Below are 23,055 nucleotides of genomic sequence, written 5' to 3'. Positions count from 1 at the left end.
AACTTTAGCCCATTGTATAAGAGATTCTCCAAAATTGAAATATTCCTGACATTTATATGTAAATTCCAGTCGTACTTTATCAAAAGCCTTTTCAAATTCAGCTATGAATTCAAGGCCTGGTTTCCCAGTTTTTTCATAGTGTTCTATTGTTTACAGTACTTATATTATCTCCCAAAAAATCATCCATGTAAAAAAACCTGTCTGATTAGGATTAATAATATCCAACAATACTTTATTAATTCTATGCGCTATGCATTTTGCAAAATAAATTGCAGCATAACACTGAAGTCTAAGGGGCCCTCCAATTTTTGTAATGGACTGGATATTTTTATTTACCACTTGGGTCCTGTTTCAATAATAATGAAATCAGACCTTGTTGAGTATAATCTACAATTTTTATAGGAGTGGTTAAAGCATGCTATTAACGGGCCTCGGAGTACATCAAAAAAGGTTTGGTATGCCACCCAGCCCTGGAGTTTTCCCAGACTTAAAGGCTTTAATTGCATGTTCCTCCTCTGTAATGTTGCCTTCACATGAGTCTTTCTGTATAGCTGTTGATTTTACATTAACAGAAAAAATATCCTTACAGTTAACTACGGTCAGTGGAGATGGAAGAGACTGAAACAAAAACATATGCTTAAAGTACTTTGGTTCCTCTTTCAAAATATTTTTGGGTGAACTGTTTGGTTTCAGTCAATTATTTTTGGTAGTATTTATATTTGGAAGATTTATACAATGCATCAAATTATTTTCCCCATATTCCTTTGCACTTGCTCTTTCTTGAATGAGTTCCTCCATGTCTTTTTGTATTCTGTGCCTCTATGGTACCGTTTTTATTACCATCTAACTGTACCGTTTGTCCCTCCATTTCCTTTTTTAATATGAACTCTTTTGACCTAAATTGTATTTGTTTTAAAGATGAGTATTGAGTTGCATGGCCTCTAAAGGCACATTTTGTCGCACCATGAGCTGTTTCACTTGTCTTTGTGCTCGTCTCCATCCCATTCCAGGTGTCGCCCATTATCCCCTGTGTATTTTTACCTGTGTTCTCTGTTTGTCTGTTGCCAGTTCGTCTTGTCAGGTCTTACCAGCATTCTCTCCCACCTTCCGGTTTTTCTAGTTCTGTTTCCTAGTTTTTCCCGGTTCTGACCATTCTGCCTAGCCTGACCCCGTGCCTGCCTGCCGTCCTGTACCTGCCAGACTCTGACCTGATCACAATCCTCTGCCTGCCCTCGACCTGCCCTTTGCCTGCCCCGTGTTTCTAATAAATCATCTGAGAACTGTACTATCCTTCTCCCGTGTCTGCATCTGGGTCATATCCTGAGTTGATATACATTTAAAAGTGTCCCATACAATAAGGGGATCTTCTGTACCTATGTTATAAAAAGTCTGTTAGAAATTCTTCTGTCCTAGTTAAAAACAAGTTGTCATCAAATTAAATTTGATTACATTTCCAATATCCTTGCCCACGTGGAAGTTCTGTAAGAGTGATGTATAAGCCAATAATTTGATGGTGTGACACATTCTGACCTCTATCAACACTTTAAATGTTTGTTTATTTTGGAAAACTATTGTGATACATCCTGTAATATCCTTAACATCATTACCCCATAGCAACAGATTTGGGATACACACACAGTCACTCATACACAGGGGTTGGTGACCGTTCCATCATGATAGGGCAATGAATTGATTTATTTTAAAATGTCTATCCCATTTTTTGGAGTCTTTACTTCTTATCCACTGGCTCATACTTATCCGAATTAATTGCTCAGATGTGAAATGGGCCATTGTCTGTCATATCCCATTCATATGGAAATGTTTTTCCGCCAACTTTAGCATGCCACCAACTTTTTGCTGAATTTTCTTTATATCGGAAAGGTATTGCTGGCAACCAACCTAATTATGGTTGTGGGAAAGTTCTGCCTTTCTCACTTCGCCCATCACGCAAAGTCACGCTGCTTTGAGAAAGCGTGGGGGATCCTCTGTATAAAATCAATGTCAGATTTTTTGTTTTCACTGACTCAGTTTGGATATTGGTTAGTTTACAATTAGGCTGGGGAAATGTTAGCTAAGTTTTTATTATTTAAAAAAACATATTTTTATTCAAGTTTTACAAAATGTACATCAATGTAAGTACAAAGATTTTACCATATCCAAACCACCCTATCCACACAACACATCAACCCCCCCAGTCCCTTCCCTACCTATCCTCCCTACCTCAGTTCACCCACCTCGATTCTCTCCCAACCAACCACCCACCCCATCCCACACCCTCCCTCAGTTCAGTCATAGAAAACAAAAATTCTACAGAGATATCACAACAAATAAACAAGAATACAGGATTTTTTTTTTTGTCACAAACTGAATTCAAGATACAAAAAGTGGAGCAACAAAAACATAAATAAATAATCAGTAAACCTCAGACAAACTTGCTTGGACTGGATAACATTATATTGATGACTATCTATTATGTAATGACCACTGGGAATACCAACTGAGAAACCAACTTCTTCGGGATCGGTGTCCCTTCCACGGGACTGTTGAGCTAACATCGGCAAATGCGATTAGCATGAGGTTGTAAGTAACAAGAACATTTCCCAGGACATAGACATATCTGATATTGACAGAAAACTTAAACTCTTGTTAATCTAACTGCACTGTCCAATTTACAGTAGCTATTACAGTGAAATAATACCATGCTATTGTTTGAGGAAAGTGCACAATTTTGAACATAAAAAGTCATTAATAAATTAGGCATATTTGGGCAGTATTGATACAAGTTTTGAACAGAAATTCAATGGTTCATTGGATCAGTCTAAAACTGTGCACATACACTGATGCCATCTAGTGGCCAACATGTATATTGCACCTGGGCAGGAATAATACATTATAGAATTTCTCTTGATTTTCAAAGATGATTGTACAAAAAAAAAAATAATAATAATGTTGTTTTTTTCTTTGTATTATCTTTTACCAGATCTATTATGTTAGATTCTCCTACATTCCTTTCACATTTCTACAAACCTCAAAGTGTTTCCTTTCAAATGGTACCAAGAATATGCATATGCTTGCTTCAGGGCCTGAGCTACAGGCAGTTAGATCTGAGTGTCATTTCAGGCGAAAATTGGGGGGAAAAGGGGCGGATCCTTAAGTCTCATCAGAGGGGAGCCTCGGCAAGCCATTGAAGTATGATATAAATGGTTGCCATTTTCTAAGAAATGTATAATTGGAACCCCTAAGAGAATACTTAATTTCCTCAAGCTTTAGGAAGAACATTACATCGTTGAGCCATTGAGAAGTAGAGGGGGGCTGAGCAGACTTCCACTGGAAAATAATTCTATGTCGAGCTAATAAGGATGTAAAAGCAATAATATCAGCATGTTTGTGGTTCAAGGTGAACAAGTCTTCTGGAATACCAAAACCAGCTATGATGGGACATGGTTGCAGGTTAATTTCAAGCACCTCAGATAATATTTTAAAATAAATAGAGTCTAAGTAAGTTTGTCATTTAGAGCATTAAATGAACATGTGACTAAGGTCACAAGGTGAGACATGACATTTATCACACTCATCATTCACATTTGGATATAGTTCAGACAATCTGGATTTGGAAAAATGCACTCATGTAAAACCTTAAATTGTATGAGACCAAGACGTGCACAAGATGTAGTGGAGCGTACCCTATCAATCGTCTCATCCTACCACTCCTGTGTAAATTCAACACCCATTTCCCGTTCCAATGCAGATTTAGTTTTGTTGATGGAGTATTTGTCCAAAGACATAATACACAGATAGATCTGAGAAATGACTGCTTTCTGGCGGAGGTAATAGAGTCAATATGCCATCCCAGGGTGGGCAAGGCAGTGGAGCAGGGAAGCCAGAAAATTGGGAGGAGACACAATGCCTCATTTGAAGATAACGGAAAAAGTGAGATGGAGGTAAAGATTATTTAGATGCCAGGTTGGGAAAACTAGAAGAAAATGTCTTTACATATAAGTCTTGGAAGGACTTAATACCTTTCCTTGTCCAGTAAGAGAAAGCATTATATATTAGGGAAGCGGGGAATAAGTGGTTCTTATCAATAGGACACATAGTAGATGCAGAGGAGAATAGAAAATGCCTTCAAAACTGGCACCAAATCTTAAGTGTGGACAGCACTACAGGCTTGCCAGTATAGCGAGAGGGGAATGCTGGGAGAGAGAGGAGCAGAGTAAAGCAGGAAGAGAAGCAGAAATACAAGAATGTGCCTCTAGGTGGCACCACGGGGTATCTGGAGCATGTAACCAGAATGGCAATTTCTGAAAGTTGGCTGCCCAGTAATATACGTATACAGGGAGGAATAGAAAGATTTGAAGGTGTCATTGATCCCCGTAGGGTCAGAAATCAAGCTATAAGAGGAATCTTTAATTTGGGCAATCAGCGCTGCATTTTAATTGGTGTGCGAGCAGTTGACTTACCATGTTCATAGTAGGTACCATGTGAATGCAATACTAATTGTGCTGCATCTGTAGTGGACAAGAGATAGAATTCAGATTGTAAGTTCAGCGTTGCTTATATAGCTCTGGAGATAACGTCAAGGCATGCTGTTGGTCTAAATCAAGGATGGCTTTCGAGAGTTCTTATAGTTTAGGTTTCCAAGTTTTGTTCCTCTTAGATAGGCCTTAAGTGATTTCCATAAGAGAGAATGAGAGGTCGAGTTTGTCTGATTTGAAAAAGATTCAATAGAAGTGGAGATAACGTTACAGAAGTCTGCATCAGACAGGAGAAGAGAGTTGAATCTCCAACAGAGGAGTGCGAGTTTGTCTTGATAGTCCTATGTCGAGGGCTAAAGGTCAGAAATTACAATGGGTAAATATTCAGAAGAGGTGACATTTGGAAGTAACTCATGATCAATAAAGAAATAGTCAATATGAGATAAAGAATGGTGTATATATGAAAAGAAAGAACACTCTTGCCTGGGTGTCACGGCTTTCTTCCTGGGACGGAGAGGCGGACCAAAACGCAGCGTGGTTTAAGTTCATGGTTCTTTAATAAGAGACACTTAACATGAACACAACTACAAAACAAGAAACGTGTGGCACAGGAAACAATCACCCACAAAATACCCAAAGAATATTTTTTAATTTTTAATTTTACCTTTATTTAACCAGGCAAGTCAGTTAAAAACACATTCTTATTTTCAATGCCGGCCTAGGAACAGTGGGTTAACTGCCTAAATATGGTTCCCAATCAGAGACAACAATAAACACCTGCCTCTGATTGAGAACCAATCTAGGCAACCATAGACTTACCTAGACACCTAAACTGAACACAACCCCATAAATCTACAAAAAACCCTAGACAAGCCAAAACACCTAAATCACCCATATCACACCCTAGCCTAACCAAAATAATAAAGAAAACAAAGGTAACTAAGGCCAGGGCGTGACACTGGGGATTCTGAAATATTCAGGGATCTGTACACCCATTCTGACCCATAAAATCAGAGAAGGACTTTGACATAGTTGAAGGAGACATAGTTCTGGGGTTGTAGTAGTCTAAAGCCAGGCAAATAACACAATTCAGATCACCGCCAAATATCAAAAGATGGGTGTTCTGAGAAGGTAATTTCCCCAGCAACCCATTGGCAAATGCAACATCATCAAAAATTGGGAGCATTTTATCTTAAATATCCCATTTACTGTCTGAAATAACATTAGTAGTAGAGAAATGTATATTTTACTAACCAAAATTGCAACCCCTCTGGCTTTGGAGTTAAAGTCTGAATGGAAAACCTTACTGAACCTGGAGTTTTGTAGCCTTGAGTGATCTTTAACAGGATTATTAATTGTTTTCCAAAATAACTTCATAGGATTAGGCCTACCTATTCTAATATTACTATTATTAGTGTTGTAGATGTAGAATATTGAAAGGAAAAATGTGTGAAAACAGACCCAGCATTTGCAAAGATAAGAGAAAACTGATGAAAAAAGCAAAGAAACAAATATTAAAGATTTTTTTTTTAAATAGGACCAAACAAGGTCACTCTCCCTCCCACCCAAACCCAGAGTCTCCTTCCCCAGCAAATGGAGACAGCAGGTTGACACTTTTGTGCAGCTTCGGTGCATATACACCGAAAACAGTTATTGACCAGATACTTATTTTCCACCATAATTTGCAAATAAATTCATAAAAAATCCTACAATGTGATTTTCTGGACTTTTCTTTCTCATTTTGTCTGCCATAGTTGAAGTGTACCTATGATGAAAATTACAGGCCTCTCTAATTTTTTTAAGTGGGAGACCTTGCACAATTGGTGGCTGACTAAATACTTTTTTGCCCCACTGTATGACAGCTTGTTACACAAAAGAAAAGGAGCTGGGTTTGAGTGAAAGAGCGGGAAGACTGAGGAACAAAGGGCGAAGCTGTGCTATCGTAAATACAGTATCTTATGCATTCTAAATGACCACCCATTTGGAAAAGGAAAATGCAATACATATTTACTCTGAGCTGTGCTTCAGTAGGTTGGTGGTAGATGGAAGGCCGTGTTGCCCAACCTTTGTCCTTTGAAGAATGTCTCTGCTGGTAAATTGGATACGTTGTAGTAACGTCGTTGTGTGGTAGACGGCTAACTCAACGGCTAGAATGTATCACTTCTGTAGTGAATAAGAGTTCAAAGTTCATACCATTTCCCCCACCTTCTGATGTTCCCAGAATCTCTATGTTAACCAAGGGTTTTTGCAAATGTAACATCAGTAGGGTAGAGAGAGGAAAAAGGGGGGAAGAGGTATTTATGACTGTCATAAACCTACCAACCAGGCCAATGTCATGACATAAGTGTATGAACACAAGACTCGCATTCGTTGGAAAATATAGTTTTCTATTATTTTCTATCGTTATCATGATGAAGATACTCTCAAAGTAAGACTAAGCCTGCTCTCTAACAATGCGGAGTGAATGTAGTGAAAAAGATTAAACCGAGGTGACACAAACATCTGGCCTGATTCCGGCATGCCAGATCTAAAACTGCTTGCCCGGGTCTGGCAGCCGGATCCGGCCTGTCTGAAATGAATGACGACGGTACAGACTAGGCCCGAGTTATTTGTTCCAGATCTGGCAGCCTGAACTGAGCCAAAGCTGCGATTTTAGGGCCAGAATCAGCCCACAATGGCCCAAATCCACTTGATTCTACCCCCCACAAAAATAAATATATTTTAAATGTAGGTAATAATATTGCAGCTATCAACTATGAACAAGAAACATAAAATAGACATGACATTTTCTCATTTTAAATCTTGTATTTAAATATATTAATTTGAATTTGTGTGGATCTCATCCCTCAACAGGCACTATATATGTCCACTATCATGGATTTATCCCAATAAATGTCACTAGAAAACAGCTTAAACAAACGCAAATGCAGCTTAACGCCTCTGCTCTGTGCATTATCTGGAACTAAGAAACTCGGCAGTATCAAATCGTTCATTATTTCCAGATAATGTAAAGTATGTATGTAAATGTACAGTGGGGCAAAAAAGTATTTAGTCAGCCACCAATTGTGCAAGTTCTCCCACTTAAAAAGATGAGAGAGACCTGTATTTTTTCTCAAGATGGCTACCATTGTTCCTGTACTCAAGAAGGCAAAGGTAACTGAACTAAATGACTATCTGTCATAAATGAAGTGCTTTGAGAGTCTAGTCAAGGATCATATCATCTTCAACGTACCTGTCACCCTAGACCCACTTCAATTTGCTTACCTCCCGAATAAGTCCACAGACGATGCAATCGCCATCACACTTTACACTGCCCTAACCCATCTGGACAAGAAGAATACCTATCTGAGAGGGCTGTTCCTTGACTATAGCTCAGAATTCAACACCATAATACCCTCCATGCTCATCATTAAGCTTCAGGCCCTGGGTCTCAACCCCGCCCTGTGCAATTGGGTTCTGGATTTCCTGATGGGCTGCCCCCAGGTGGTGAAGGAAGGAAACAACATCTCCACTTCATTGACTCTCCTCTCAACACTGGGGCCCCACAAGGGTGCTTGCTCAGGCCCCTCCTGTACACCCTGTTCACCCATGACTGTGTGGCCATGCACACCTCTAACTCGTTTGCAGTTTGCAGATGAAACAACAGTAGTAGGCTTGATTACCAACAACGATGAGACATCCTACAGGGAGGAGGTGAGGGCAGTCGGAGTGTGGTGTCAGGAAAACAACCTCTCACTCAACGTCAACAAAACAAAGGAGATGATCATGGACTTCAGGAAACAGCAGAGTGAGCACCCTCCCATCCACATCGACGGGACAGCAGTGAAGAAGGTGGGAGGTTTTAAGTTCCTCGGCATACACATCACTGACAAACTGAAATGGTCCACCCACACAGACAGTGTTTTGAAGAAGGCGCAACAGCGCCTCTTCAACCTCAGGAGGCTGAAGAAATGTGGCTTGTCACCTACAACCCTCACAAACTTTTACAGATGCACAATTGAGAGCATCCTTTCGGGCTGTATCACCACCTGGTACTGGCAACTGCACCGCCCACAACCGCAAGGCTCTCCAGAGAGTGGTGCGGTCTGCACAACGCATAATGGGTGGCAAACTACCTGCCCTCCAGGACACCTACAGCACCGATGTCACAGGAAGGCCAAAAAGATTGTCAAGGACAACAACCAACCGAGCCACTGCCTGTTCACCCCGCTACCATCCAGAAGGAAAGGTGCGTATGCATCAAAGCTGGGACCGAGAGACTCAAGGTCATCAGACTGTTAAACAGCCATCACTAACACAGAAGAGGCTGCTGCCTACATACAGACTTGAAATCATTGGCCACTTTAATAAATGGACCACTAGTCACCTGTTCTGCCTATGGGTTCCCGTGCGGGAACTACACCCCCCGTTCAGCTGAAACGGTGGCGCAGGGAATGCAAAACTATTCTTTGAAATATTTAACCTCCACACATTACCAAGTCCAACACCTCAAATGAAAGATAAACACCTTGTTCATCTACCCAGCATGACAGATTTTTTAAACGTTTTACGGCGAAAACATAGCACATATTTATGTTAGACCACCACCAAAACAAAGACAATAGGCAGCCATTTTGTAGAACAAAAGATACAATCACAAAAGCAGGATTAAAAGAAAAATCATTCACTAACTTTTTGAAAATCTTCATCAGATGACAGTCATATGACATGTTACACAGTACATTTATGTTTTGTTCGATAATATGCATTTTATATCCATAAATCTCGGTATACATTGACGCCTTGTTCAGAAAATTCTCCAAAATGTCCGGAGAAATTATAGAAAGCTACGCCAGATAACAGAAATACTCATCATAAACTTTGACGAAAGATACATGTTCTACATATAATTAGAAAGATACACTGGTTCTTAATGCAACCGCTGTGTCACATTTTTTTTACGTTATGGAATTAGCCTACCATGCAATAATCTGAGACGTCGCTCAGACGTAACAATATTTCTCCGCTATGTTGGAGTCAACAGAAATACAAAATTACAACATAAATATTCCCTTACCTTTGACGGTCTTCGATCAGAATGTAGTGGAAGGAGTCCTACTTCAACAATAAATCGTTTTGTTTCATAATGTTCAATTCTAGTGTCCATGTAGTAGCATCTGCTAACACTTTCAGCTCAAATGCCCAAAAAATTACTTCTGGTCCAGAATAATTGTGCATCAAAACTTCCAAATTACATATTATAGGTCGACGAAACTGGTCAAACTAAGTGCAGAATCAATCTTCAGGATGTTATAATCATACAGATCGAATATCATTCCAACCGGGACATCCATGTTCATCTGAGGCTGATTGAAACAAAGGAAGCACTCTTTCCCAAGCGTGCCTTCACGCACATGAAAATCTTTGCGACACTTACAACTTTTCATCCCATTAGGTCAAAGTTCACAGCATATGCTCCATTCCACTTTCTACTGAATGAGGACATCTAGTGGAAGACATAGGAATTAGACATAGGATCCATAACTTGTTGGGAAGGGAGGGGGCGATGACGTCAAAGTTGCCCCAACTTTCAGGATTCCAAAACTAATTTGGAAGATTGCCTGCCCTGTGAGTTCTGTTATACTCACAGACATAATTCAACGGTTTTAGAAGCTTCAGAGTGTTTTCTATCCAATAATAATAATAATATGCATATATTAGCAATTTAGGACAGATTTTGATGCAGTTCACTATGGGCACGCAATTCATCCAAAGGGGAAATACTGCCCCCTATCCTTATTAATAATGTCACTTTAATAATGCTTATATATCTTGCATTACTCATCTCATATGTATATACTGAATTGTATACCATCTATTGCATCTTGCCTATGCCGCTCTGCCATTGCTCATCCATATATTTATATGTATATATTCAATTCCATTCCATTATTTAGATTTGTGTGTATTAGGTAGTTGTTGTGGAATTGTTAGATTACATGTTAGATATTGCCTCACTGTTGGAACTATAAGCACAAGTATTTCACTACACTCGCAATAACATCTGCTAACCATGTGTATGTGACCAATAAAATTTGATTTGATTTGGAAAGTCATGGCGCCGAGTCCGGCTCGAGCAGCAAAGCAGACCGCTCGAACAGCAGAGGCCACCACTGCTGGAATTCCCCAAGGAAGCTGTGTAGGCCCATAACCTTTTTCAATCTTTACTAATGAATTGCCACTGGCTTTGAGGAAAGCCAGATTGTCTATGTATATGAATGACTCAACATTATACATGTCAGCTACTACAGCGACTGAAATGACTGTATCACTTAACAAAGAATTGCAGTTCGTTTCTGAATGGGTGGCAAGGAATAAGTTAGTCCTCAATATTTCTAAAACTAAAAGCATTGTGAATGATTTGTCCCAAATACTAAACCCTAAACCTCAACTAAATCTTGTACTAAAAATTGTGGAAATTGAGCAAGTTGAGGTGACTAAACTGTTTGGAGTAACCCTGGATTGTAAACTGTCATGGTCAAAACATTGATAAAACAGTAGCTAAAATGGGGAGAAGTATGTCCATGATAAGACACTGCTCTACCTTCTTGACCCCACTGGCAACAAGGCAGGTCCTACAGGCCCTAGTTTTGTACTGTATATATGTGGTAGTGGTGGACTAGGGGCCTGAGGGTACACAGTCTGTGAATGTATTGTAATGTTTTTAAAATAGTTTAAACTGCCTTAATTTTGCTGGACCCCAGGAAGGGCAGCAGCAGCTAATGGGGATCCATACTAAATACAAATACAAATGCTAGCTCCCTATTAAGGATACTTCAGCAAACATTGATGTTGGCAATTGACGATACATGTATGCTGCTATTTGCTCAGCAATTCACAAGGTACCCGGTTTAGATACGCTGTTTTATTTTATTCTGTCTCTTCAGAATGCTCAGGCAGCCCATTGCTACTGTCAAAAGTTCCATGCAGGATATTTTTCAATGTCACACAAATATGAGGTGTGCAAAAATAATAAATGTGACATTACGCAGACGCTTTTATCCAAAGCAACAGTATGCATGCATTCATTTTCCGTTCGTGGTCCCGGGAATCGAACCCACAAACACGACATTCCATGTTCATTATTTATTTAGCTGTTTTAATAGGCTACAGACTAAATTTGTAACAGTTTAATAGGCTATTGCAATAATTCAACATGCATGATTGTAGACTCTGCTGCTTGTAGACTCAAATGGAAGGCCTATGTGTGGATAAATGGATATAGGCCTATGTGTTCCTCTAGGCTGTGCTCTGAGGTTGCTGGGCACGCTCCACTATTGATAGGCGTACATTATACCTCCTAGGCTACAACACAGTGCAATAAGTAATTTATTGTTAGGACACAATTATTGTAATTTATTGTTAGGACACAAATATTTTCTCGTCTGTAAACTGCAGTGATGAAAGGCTCATTTTAATAACCACACAAATGTCCATTTGTGTTTCATGACACAATAAAGCCCTGATTATATCCAACCATTTGGATCAGTTATGGGTTTATTTTTGACAGTTTACAAGGTCCAGAAAATTACATTAGGCCACTCATATGGCGTATTTTGTCAGGATGTATTGGCGTTTACAGACAGGCCTACCATAGATAAATAGGCTGTAGCCTATGACACTGAGATGTGCTGCCTGTTGTGGATCATGTATCCCAAGTCATCCTATAATTAACGTGGCCACCAGCATACAGTATGCCTAAAAATTGCAAATGCCATTATATTAAGCCAGGATTGGCCGAAGGGTCCAGATATGCTGAGGTAGACTCGGCCCAGGTACCATTAGCCGGAAGCCAGAGTAATATGATTCTGCCTAACTCGGGAAGAGCTCGGCCCGTAGGAAGCCCCCCGATGCCGAGTCCCCCGAGTCCCAAACGGAATAGGCCCGAACCCACCGTGTCGACTGGGAAGTGGATAAAAAAAACATGGGCGTGGGCTCTGTTTCAAAATATCGCTGTTTTGTGTGTTGTGTAGGAAAAGTATTATTTGTATTTTATTCTGTTATATTCCATTATATTGTTACTATGAAATATGTGTGTCTTGTCTGTTTAATGAATAAAATAAGGAATTATTGATTTCATTTGCATGGCGCAGCCATGTATCATATAGGCTGCATAGACCAGTAACGTAATTAAACTCAAAACATACTATTCTATTCTTTTGAAAATGGATCTAAGGACCTGCGTAAACAAATGAATAATTGGGTTTATTTGTGATGGTGTATATTCAATGGATCTATTCAAATAGAAGCCTACCCACATTGCCCCATGTCTGCTCCCACTCCTGAACTTGCTGGCATGTGCATGGGAGGTAAAAAAAGGCTTATCCTGTCAAGAATGTGGTAAAGTTGGAATGTATGAATTGGGTTCTTAAAAACGTTGCCTGATTTGTGAAAGAAGTATAGGAAACGATTGTCATCGCAAACCGTTTGCGTGCCACAAATGATCGGTCTGTCAGAAATGCACCTTGAAAAAAATCGGAATATTCTTTGTTGTCCTCAAATGACAGAAATGCATATAAGGTTTCAGGGGTGACACAGAGCACATTTTAAGGGCTATTTAATGATAGTCGCCATACTTTCAACTACTAAACGGACTGTACTCACATTGTTGTTAAGGGGTTATCCAAACCAACTCTCCCTCATTCCACAACAGCAGGAGTCTTGCGTTTCCATTCTACTCCCCTCTTCCAAAGAGCCCCGTTCCTCTTCAAAAGCACCAGTCTCCTGCCTCCCTCCAGACAATTCCTCGATTGTAAAGGGCCTCTGTCACTTACGAGAATGGTTGTTTTGGGTGGACTGGGAAGGAGTCTTTGACAGGATGTAACATAAGCTTCATTGACTGGCTTGTTTGGTTTAGCAGCAGCTGCACTCCAGTCACTTTCCTGATTATAATTCTTAATTGACCCACAATGGTCTTGTTGCTGTGACATCAACAAACGTTCATTTACTTCTCACTCATGAAACACACTGGCTGCTCTTTGAGGAATAAACATCCCCCTAGTTGTGAAGTTTGCTGCATTCTTTGTATGAAATGTTTTATACAAATAAATGCATTATTATTATTCAGTGGTGTTTTGAAATGAGTCAATGTTAGTATGCTGAGGGATGAAGTTGGTCCCTAGACGTATGTTTGCTAAATCAGTCTTTCTCCTTGGTTCCCCTCAGAAAATGCTCCTGAAAAATAACTGTGGTGGGAAAACACGGACCATAAAGATCCGGGTAAGTTTACATTAATCTGCAATTTCACTTTATTGTACAGAAAAACACTCATATAATCCCAAATACACACTAAACCACTCACAGAATATATTTCCATACAATCATTTTCATGTGAGTAAAGTATATTTAGGTAAAATAATTACTCACGACAGGCCTAATAGAAATCAGCATGATTGTCAATAGACTTTCCTATATGTCGATAATACAAAATACGCTAGACGGGTGGATAATTATTTGCCAGTCAAATGGATCAAGTAACAAATGGCTGTGTAAATGCTTTTTTTTGCGCAATTGTTGATAGAATACCCGTAATGTCTCAGTAAACTACAGTCATGTGACACTGTGTTGTGAAGTCCTCCTACTAGGACTTGGAAAAGCATTCACAGTTTAGAGAAGGTGCACGATGATCAGCTTGATGCTCATTTCCCATGAATATATTTATATATAAATATCTTAATTTGTATGATGTGGACATGATGATCAGTGCTAGGCTAATCTCATGTACCCTCTGCACTGTACCTGCGAGCCGTAGGATAGAGCACATGTGCCAGGACCAGAGTGGGCGAATGTGTTGTTATCACAAAACGTTCTGTGGCAAAAGTGCTTTTTATGTGCACTACATCATTACGCACAGCTTTTTTATCCACAACAAGCCAGTTTGATGGAAACACACCTCCGCGGGTAAAATGTATATACTTTGAATGCAAGTATTTGATAAATCGCTTGAAAATATTTCAACAGGTGGATGGAAACCTAGCTACAGACATTGTCACACTCCTTTTGGGCCTTTAATGAATGGAAACTCAATTGCATGACTCAATTACTTATATACACACACACATATACACACACACACACACAAACAGGGTTGGGCTCAATTCGAATTGAAGGCAGTCAATTCAGGAAGTGCTTTGAATTTAACATTCAGAAATGTAAAAACATTTGAAATAAATAGATTTTTTAAATTGTAATTTTTAAATTTCCTGAATTGACTGCCTTTAATTCTAATTGAGCCCAACCCTGACACACACACACACACACACACACACACACACACACACACACACACACACACACACACACACACACACACACACACACACAGTCCTTATCCTTTCAAGCTGAGCCACAATACCAAGACAAGATGGCCGTGTCCATTACAGTAGAGATAAGGCTGAAGGGTCATGCAGCCCCCATGAACAACCCAGTCTATTTTGCTGCCTACACCTTGATGCCCCCCCAAATGCATGCTGGGAAAGCATCTAACACCTTCACTGGTTCCCATGACCCTCTGCTATAGACACTATACCTTTTCTAACAAGAAAGTAGGAAGTCTATATGAAACAGCAAGCAATTATTGTTCCCTCACAGTTTAGATTCATGAAAAATAAAACACTAATATATATTTAATTCATGAAAAATAAAACACAACCCCCTGAGTCAATACACATTAGAATCACCTTTGGCAGCGAGTACTGCTGAGAGTCTTTTTGGGTAAGCCTCTAAGAGCTTTACACACTTGGATTGCACAATATATGCCCATTATTTTTTTAAACTCTTCAAGCTCTCTCAAGTTGGTTGTTGATCATTGCTAGGAGCCATTTTCAAGTCTTGCCATAGATTTTCAAGGCGATTTAAGTTAAAACTGTAACTAGCCCGCCCAGGAACATTCGTTGTTGTCTTGGTAAGCAACTCCAGTGTATATTTGGCCTTATGTTTTAAGTTATTTTACTGCTGAAAGGTTAATTTGTCTCCCAGTGTCGGTTGGAAAGCAGACTGAACCAGGTTTTTCTCTCGGATTTGTCTGTGTTTAGCTCTATTCTGTTTATTTTTATCTTGAAAAAAAAAAATCCCTAGTCCTTGCCGATGACGGGCATAACCATAACATGATGAAGCCACGACCATGCTTGAAAATATGAAGAGTGATGCTCAGTGACGTGATGTGTTGGATTTCCCCCAAACATATTGCTTGGTATTCAGGACAAAATGTTAATTTCTTTACCACATTTTGTGCAGTATTACTTTAGTGCCTTATTGCAAACAGGATGGATGTTTTAGAATATTTTTATTCTCTACCAACATACTTCTTTTCACTCTGTCATTTAGGTCAGTATTGTGAAGTAACTACAATGTTGTTGATCCATCCTCAGTTTTCTCCTATCACAGCCATTAAACACTAACTGTTTTAAAATCACCATTTCCTTCCTCTCCGGCAACTGTTGGGAAGGATGCCTGTATCTTTGTAGTGACTGGGGTCTATCCACCTGACAAGTGGGGCATATCAAGAAGCCGATTAAACAGCATGATTATTACACAGGTGCACCTTATTTATTGTCCACCTGCTGGGGACAATAAAAGGCCACTCTAATATGTGCAGTTTTGGAGCATGCAATTGGCATGCTGACTGCAAGAATGTCCACAGAGCTGTTGCGAGAGAACTTCATGTTAATTGCTCTACCATAAGCAGACTTCAACGTTGTTTTAGAGAACTTGGCAGTATGTCCAACTGGCCTCACAACCGCAGACCCCGTGTAACCACGCCAGCCCATTACCTCCACATCCGGCTTCTTCACCTGTGGTATCATCGGAGACCAGACAGCTGATGAAACTGTGGGTTTGCACAACCAAATAATTTCTGCACAAACTGTCATCTGCATGCTCGTCGTCCTCACCAGGGTCTTGACCTGACTGCAGTTTGGTGTCGTAACCGATTTCAGTGGGCAAATGCTCACCTTCGATGGCCACTGGCACGCTGGAGTAATGTGCTCTTCACGGATGAATCCTGGTTTCAACTGTACCAGGCAAATTGCAGACAGCGTGTATGGCGTAATGTGTGCGAGTGGTTTGCTGATGTCAACGTTGTGAACAGAGTGCCCCACTCGTGGCGGTGGGGTTATGGTGTGGGCTAGTAACGGACAAGGAACACAATTGCATTTTATCAATAGCAATTTGAATGCACGGAGATACCGTGACGAGATCCTGAGGCCCATTCATCCGCCGCCATCACCTCATGTTTCAGCATAATAATGCACAGCCCCGTATTGCAAAGATCTATACACAATTCCTGGAAACTAAAAATTCTTCCATGGCCTGCATACTCACCAGGCATGTCATCCATTAAGCATGTTTGGGATGCTCTGGATTGACATGTACTACAGCGTGTTCCAATTCCTGCCAATGTCCAGCAACTTCGCACAGGCATTGAAGAGGAGTGAAACAACATTCCACAGGCCACAATCAACAGCCGTATCAACTCTATGTGAAGGAGATGTGTTGGGCTGCATGAGGCAAATGGTGGTCACACTAGATACTGACTGGTTTTCTGATCTACGCCCCTACCTTTTTCTAAGGTATCTGTAACCAACAATTGCATATTTGTATTCCCACTGATGTGAAATCCATAGATTAGATACTTATTTAATTCAATTGACAGATTACCTTACATGAACTGTAACTCAGTAAAATCTTTGAAGTTGTTGCGTTTTATATTTTTGTTCAGTGTAATAACTTCACCATGCTCAAAGGGATATTCAGTGTCTGCTTTTTTCTAACAATAGATGGGTGCCAGGCATTGGAAAACCTCTCTGGTCGTTGTGATTGAATCTGTGCTTGAAATTCACTACTTGACTGAGAGACCTTACAAATATCCGTATGTGTGTGGTACAGAGATGGGGTAATCATTCAAGATCATGTTATCCAATATTATTTAATGTAACTTGACTTGTTAAGCACATTTGTTACTCCAGAATGTATTTAAGCTTGCCCTAAACAAAGTGGTTAAATACTTATTGACTCAAGACATTTCAGCTTTACATTTTTTATTAATTTGTAAAATTTTCTCAAAACAGAATTCCACTTTGACATTGTGGGGTGTATTGTGTGTAGATCAGTGGTAACACAACACGATGTGGAAAAAGTGTGAATACTTTCTGAAGGCACAGTACTTTATATCATCGCTGGGAATTTACCATTCAGTTTATCTCTGAACCAAAGAAACCAAGGGTTTCTTTAAAGCAAGTGGCACTACACTTAAATGATAAATCATAAATCATAAATCATTTTCTTACAATGGCTCAGGGAGATGCAAACTATATACGCTAGCTCTATGATCTCAGACCATTGAGGTACATTTTGGGAGAGCGACATGTGTGACTAGCAGGACAAGTGTGTGTGTGTGTGGTCCCTGGGTTGTGTAAAGGGTGGGTGGAGGCTGGTTGGGCAGCTCGAGTGGAGGTGAAGGCACCTGGTCATTTTGGCACAAATCAGGACAGTCCAGAAGGATGCACAGAGTGTGGCGGGAAAGTGACGCTACTGTCTGTGTGGGTTACTATAAGCTGTGGCCCACTGCATACACACACTTATGCTCACAGGCACACCATTGTGGTTGGCAAGCAAACACACACACACACACACACACACACACACACACACACACACACACACACACACACACACACACACACACACACACACACACACACACACACACACACACACAGTTAATGCAGAATACAAATAATAATCACTTATAGTTATACACACACAGCTACAGAATCGCTGTATGCATAAGCTACCCCTTTCCATATAGTTGAATACTACTTTCGTCGTCTTTAAGCGTTGACTGAAATATGTAACTGAGGCTCATCTTTCAAAGTGGTGGAAGAAGAGTTGAGATGGAGGAGGAGTGTGTGTGGTTGCCCTGTGGTGTATCATCAGGGATGAAATGACTTTCCATTTTTTGCCAACCGGCTGCTCTCTGTTGTGTTCCTGTGCATCATATATGTTTATTATCTCCTCCTCTCGTAGTTAAAAAAAATTATGACTTGTGGTCCTTGGGTATTTTCCAGGCACAGCATTTTCTAGTACAGTAAGGAGATCTCTCTCTTGTTATCCCGTATTTCAATATTCTTTCTCTTCAGCACTCTCTCGCCCTCCTCCCTCCCCAGCTTGCTCTCCTTGTTACTCTCCCCTTCAACTTCCACTACACGTCTCCTTTTCCCCTTTCTCCTTGCCTCTGTATTTCTCTCTTGCTCTTTCACCCTCGTCCTTTTTCTCCCTCAACTTAATTATCCCCCTCTTTTTCCTGGCAAGGGTCCAGGAGAGACACTAGATATATATGCAGGGATGGTAGTTGTTAGAGGGAAATGATTTGTGGATGGAGTAAGGAGTAGGAAAACAAGAAAAAACCCTGCTCCTGTCTATTCCTGAAACTTCCTCTCTGGGGTGGGAGAGAGTAGGAGGTGGGAGGTGGAGGAGAGAGATCCTTCCCAGGGATGGAGGCGCCAAAGTGTCTGGTTTCAAATCAAATCAAAATGTACTCGTCACATGCGCTGAATACAACAAGTGTAGACCTTAGTGTAGACGTACAAGCCCTTTACCAACAGTGCAGTTCAAGAAGAGTTAAGAACATATTTACCAAATAAACTGAAGTAAAAAATAATCAAAAGTAACACAAAATAACAACGGGGCTATATACAGGGGGTATCGGTCCTGAGTCAATGTTCGGGGGTACAGGTTAGTCGAGGTAATTTGTACATGTAGGTTGGGGTGAAGGGACTATGCATAGATAATAAACAGAGAGTAGCAGCAGTGTACAAAACAAATGGGGGGTGGGGAGGGGGGTGTCAATGTAAATAGTCCGGTAGCCATTTGATTAATTGTTCAGCAGTCTTATGGCTTGGGGGTAGAAGCTGTTAAGGAGCCTTTTGGTCCTAGACTTGGCGCTCTAGTGCTGCTTGCCGTGCGGTAGCAGAGAAAACAGACTATGATTTGGGTGACTGTAGTCTCTGACACTTTTTTGGGCTTTCTTCATGTATAGGTCCTGGATGGCAGGAAGCTTGGCCACAGTGATGTACTGGGCCGTACACACTACCATCTGTAGCGCCTTACGGTCAGGGTGCTCTTGATGTTGCAGGTGTAGAACTTTTTGAGGATCTGGGGACCCATGCCAAATCTTTGTCTCCTGAGGGGGAAAAGGTGTTGTCGTGCCCTCTTCACGACTGTCTTGGTGTGTTTGGACCATGATAGTTCGTTGGTAATGTGGACACCAAGGAACTTGAAACTCTCAACCCGCTCCACTACAGCCCCGTCAATGTGAATGGGGTCCTGTTCGGCCCTCCTTTTCCTGTAGTCCACAATCAGCTCCTTTGTCTTGCTCACATTGAGGGAGAGGTTGTTGTCCTGGCACCACACTGCCAGGTTTCTTACCTCCTCCCTATAGGCTGTCTCATCGTTGTCGGTGATTAGGCCTACCACTGTTGTGTCGTCAGTAAACTTAATGGTGTTGGAGTCATGTTTGACCACACCGTCGTGGGTGAACAGGGAGTACAGGAGGGGACTAATTACACATCCCTGAGGGGCCCCAGTGTTGAGGATCAGCGTGGCAGATGTGTTGTTGCCTACCATTACCACCTGGGGTCGGCCCGTCAGGAAGTCCAGGATCCAGTTGCAAAGGGAGGTGTTTAGTCCCAGGGTCCTTAGCTTAGTGATGAGCTTCGAGGGAACTATGGTGTCAGTATTACAGACTCGGTCATGGAGAGGTTGAAAATGTCAGTGAAGACACTTGCCAGTTGGTCCGCGCATGCTTTGAGTACACGTCCTGGTAATCCATCTGGCCCCTCTGTTGACCTGTATAAAGTTCTTGCTCACATTGGCTACCAAGAGTGTTATCACACAGTCATCTAGAACAGCTGGTGCTCCCGTGCACGCTTCAGTGTTGCTTGCCTCGAAGCGAGCATAAAAAGGCATTTAACTTGTCTGGTAGGCTCCCGTCACTGAGCAGCTCGCGTCTGGTTTTCACTTTGTAGTCCCTAATAGTTTTCAAGCCCTCCCACATCTGACGAGCGTCAGAGCTGGTGTAGTAGGATTCAATCTTAATCCTGTAATGACGCTTCGCTTTGTCTGAGGGCATAGCGGGATTTCTGATAAGCATCTGGATTTGTGTCCCACTCCTTGAAAGCGGCAGCTCTAGCCTTTAGCTCGATGCAGGTGTTGCCTGTAATCCATGGCTTCTGGTTGGGATATGTACGTACGGTCACTGTGGGGACAACGTCGTCGATGCACTTATTGATGCAGCCGATGACTGAGGTGGTATACTCCTCAATGCCATTGGATGAATCCCAGAACATATTCCAGTCTGTGTTTGGAAAACAGTCCTGTAGCGTAGCATCCGTGTCATCTAACCACTTCCGTATTGAGCGAGTCACTGGTACTTCTTGCTTTAGTTTTAGATTGTAAGCAGGAATCAGGAGGATAGAATTATGGTCCGATTAGCCAAATGGAGGGTGGGGGGGGGGAGCTGTGTTTGCATCTCTGTGTGTGGAGTATAGGTGGCCTGTTTTTTTTTATCCTCTAGTTGCACAATGTGACATGCTGGTAGAAATGAGGTAAAACGGATTTAAGTTTGCCTGCATTAAAGTCCCCGGCCACTAGGAGCGCCGCTTCTGGATGAGCATTTTCTTGTTTACTTATGGCCTTTATAGAGTTGGTTGAGTGTGGTCTTAGTGCCAGCATAGGTCTGTGGTGGTAAATAGACAGCTATGAATAATATAGATGAGAGCTCTCTTGGTAGATAGTGTGGTCTACAGCTTATCATGAGGTACTCTACCTCAGATGAGCAATACCTCGAGACTTCTTTAATATTAGACATTGCGCACCAGCTGTTATTGACAAAAGACACACACCCCCACCCCTCGTCCTACCAGACATAGCTTCTCTGTTCCGCCGGTGCATGGAAAATTCCGCCAGCTCTATATTATCTGTATTGTCGTTCAGCCACGACTCTGTGAAACATAAGATATTACAGTTTTTAATGTCCCGTTTGTAGGATAATCTTGATCGTCAGTCATCGATTTCATTTTCCAATGATTGCACGTTAGATAGATAGAACAAATGGCAGTGGGAGTTAACTCGCTCGCCTACGAATTCTCAGAAGGCAGCCCGACCTCCGCACTCTTTTTCTCCGTCTTTTCTTCAAGCAAATGGCGGGGATTTGGGCATGATCCCTGGAAAGCAGTATATCCTTCTCATCGGACTCGTTAAAGGAAAAAGCTTCTTCCAGTTTGAGGTGAGTAATCGCTGTTCTGATGTCCAGAAATTATTTTCGGTCATAAGAGACAGTACCAGCAACATTATGTACAAAATAAGTAAAAACATAAGTTACAAACAACGGAATAAAAAAATAGCACAGTTGGTTAGGAGCATGTAAAACGTCAGACATTCTCTCCGGCGGCATTTTTAGCCCCTGAAGGGGGTGGGGGAGAGGGAGGAAGTGGAAGAGTGAGTTGGAGACCAGGGCATTTGGAGAGATGGAGTAAGACTGAGGTTAAGAGACTTGAGACTTACGACACCTCCTTGTGTCCTTCTACATATAACGTTATCGTGCTAGCTAGCAATTTGTCTGATTTTGATCAAGGCTCAGGTCAGCATGTGTGAGTGAAGAGGAGACATAAATTACAGCGTTTTTAGAGCCGCTGTTCAGAACAACTTACCTTGAGGTATTGTAGAGCAGACCATTGGTTCCCACTTTGGGTTGGGGCCCTCTGTTGTGAGTGGTGTCAAGAATATAGGCTGCGTCAAGGGATGACAATTGATACAAATACTATTATCTTTATTTTGTCAATAAATCTAATTGGCCTAAGGAATCACATTATTAAGCTATTTAGTAAGTTCAATGTTTTAACATAAAGGTTTGTCTATGTTTAAACTTACTGTTCGGTAACTGCACAAGCCTTATGGTGGATATAGAGCAGTTGTCACCAACCGGGGGATCGACTGGTCGATCGTCAAGGCATTCCTAGTCTATTACCAAACATTTCTGTATAAAAGCCAACGATAAAAGCTTGCGCTCCTTACATTTCTTTATTCGTGTTGCGCTGTTGGCAGTTGGTGCACTTAGATTCAGAAGCCCTTGCGCACCATGTAGGCAATGTTCCCATCTGTGGCTAAATTGGATAGCTCAAATCACCTTGCCTACAGATTCCAGCAAAGTTTGATACTAGCCTGCATGAGATTTAATCACTTTTAAAAACCATGACCAGAGAGAGCCTGAAGAATACAGCAAAGACCTGCTGTTTTTATGAGTGTGTTCATGTTTTTGTTTTTTTACAAAACAAAAAACACACTTCTCCATACTATCACTTGCGCTGCAGCTGCAATGAATTAGTAACCAAGTGTATCGATAGCCCTGGGTTTTAATTATTATTAGCAGCTCGTCTTGTCTATTTTAATATCGAGGAATACAGTGCCTTGCGAAAGTATTCGGCCCCCTTGAACTTTGCGACCTTTTGCCACATTTCAGGCTTCAAATCTAAAGATATAAAAC

At 41.1% G+C, this 23,055-nt stretch overlaps 1 protein-coding gene across 2 annotated transcripts in view; it reads left to right on the top strand.

Moving 5' to 3' along the window:
- Nucleotides 1-23,055, top strand: part of si:dkey-16j16.4 (uncharacterized) — a 69,661-nt gene that overhangs the window by 39,147 nt on the left and 7,459 nt on the right. Inside the window, exons 4-5 of one of the 2 annotated variants that reach the window (XR_004202802.1) lie at nt 13,680-13,733; nt 21,710-21,798. Coding sequence is in view for 1 of the 2 variants with exons in the window: in XM_020500825.2 (XP_020356414.1) it covers nt 13,680-13,733 (54 nt within the window). In the remaining variant the exon portion in view is untranslated. The remainder of the gene's footprint in view (nt 1-13,679; nt 13,734-21,709; nt 21,799-23,055) is intronic. The other variant, XM_020500825.2, reaches the window with a different exon arrangement.

This window comes from Oncorhynchus kisutch, linkage group LG14, assembly GCF_002021735.2.
Source record: "Oncorhynchus kisutch isolate 150728-3 linkage group LG14, Okis_V2, whole genome shotgun sequence".
Taxonomy (NCBI): Eukaryota; Metazoa; Chordata; class Actinopteri; order Salmoniformes; family Salmonidae; genus Oncorhynchus; species Oncorhynchus kisutch.
Note: the sequence above shows the minus strand (reverse complement) of the source record. Positions and strands in the feature narration are given on the sequence as shown.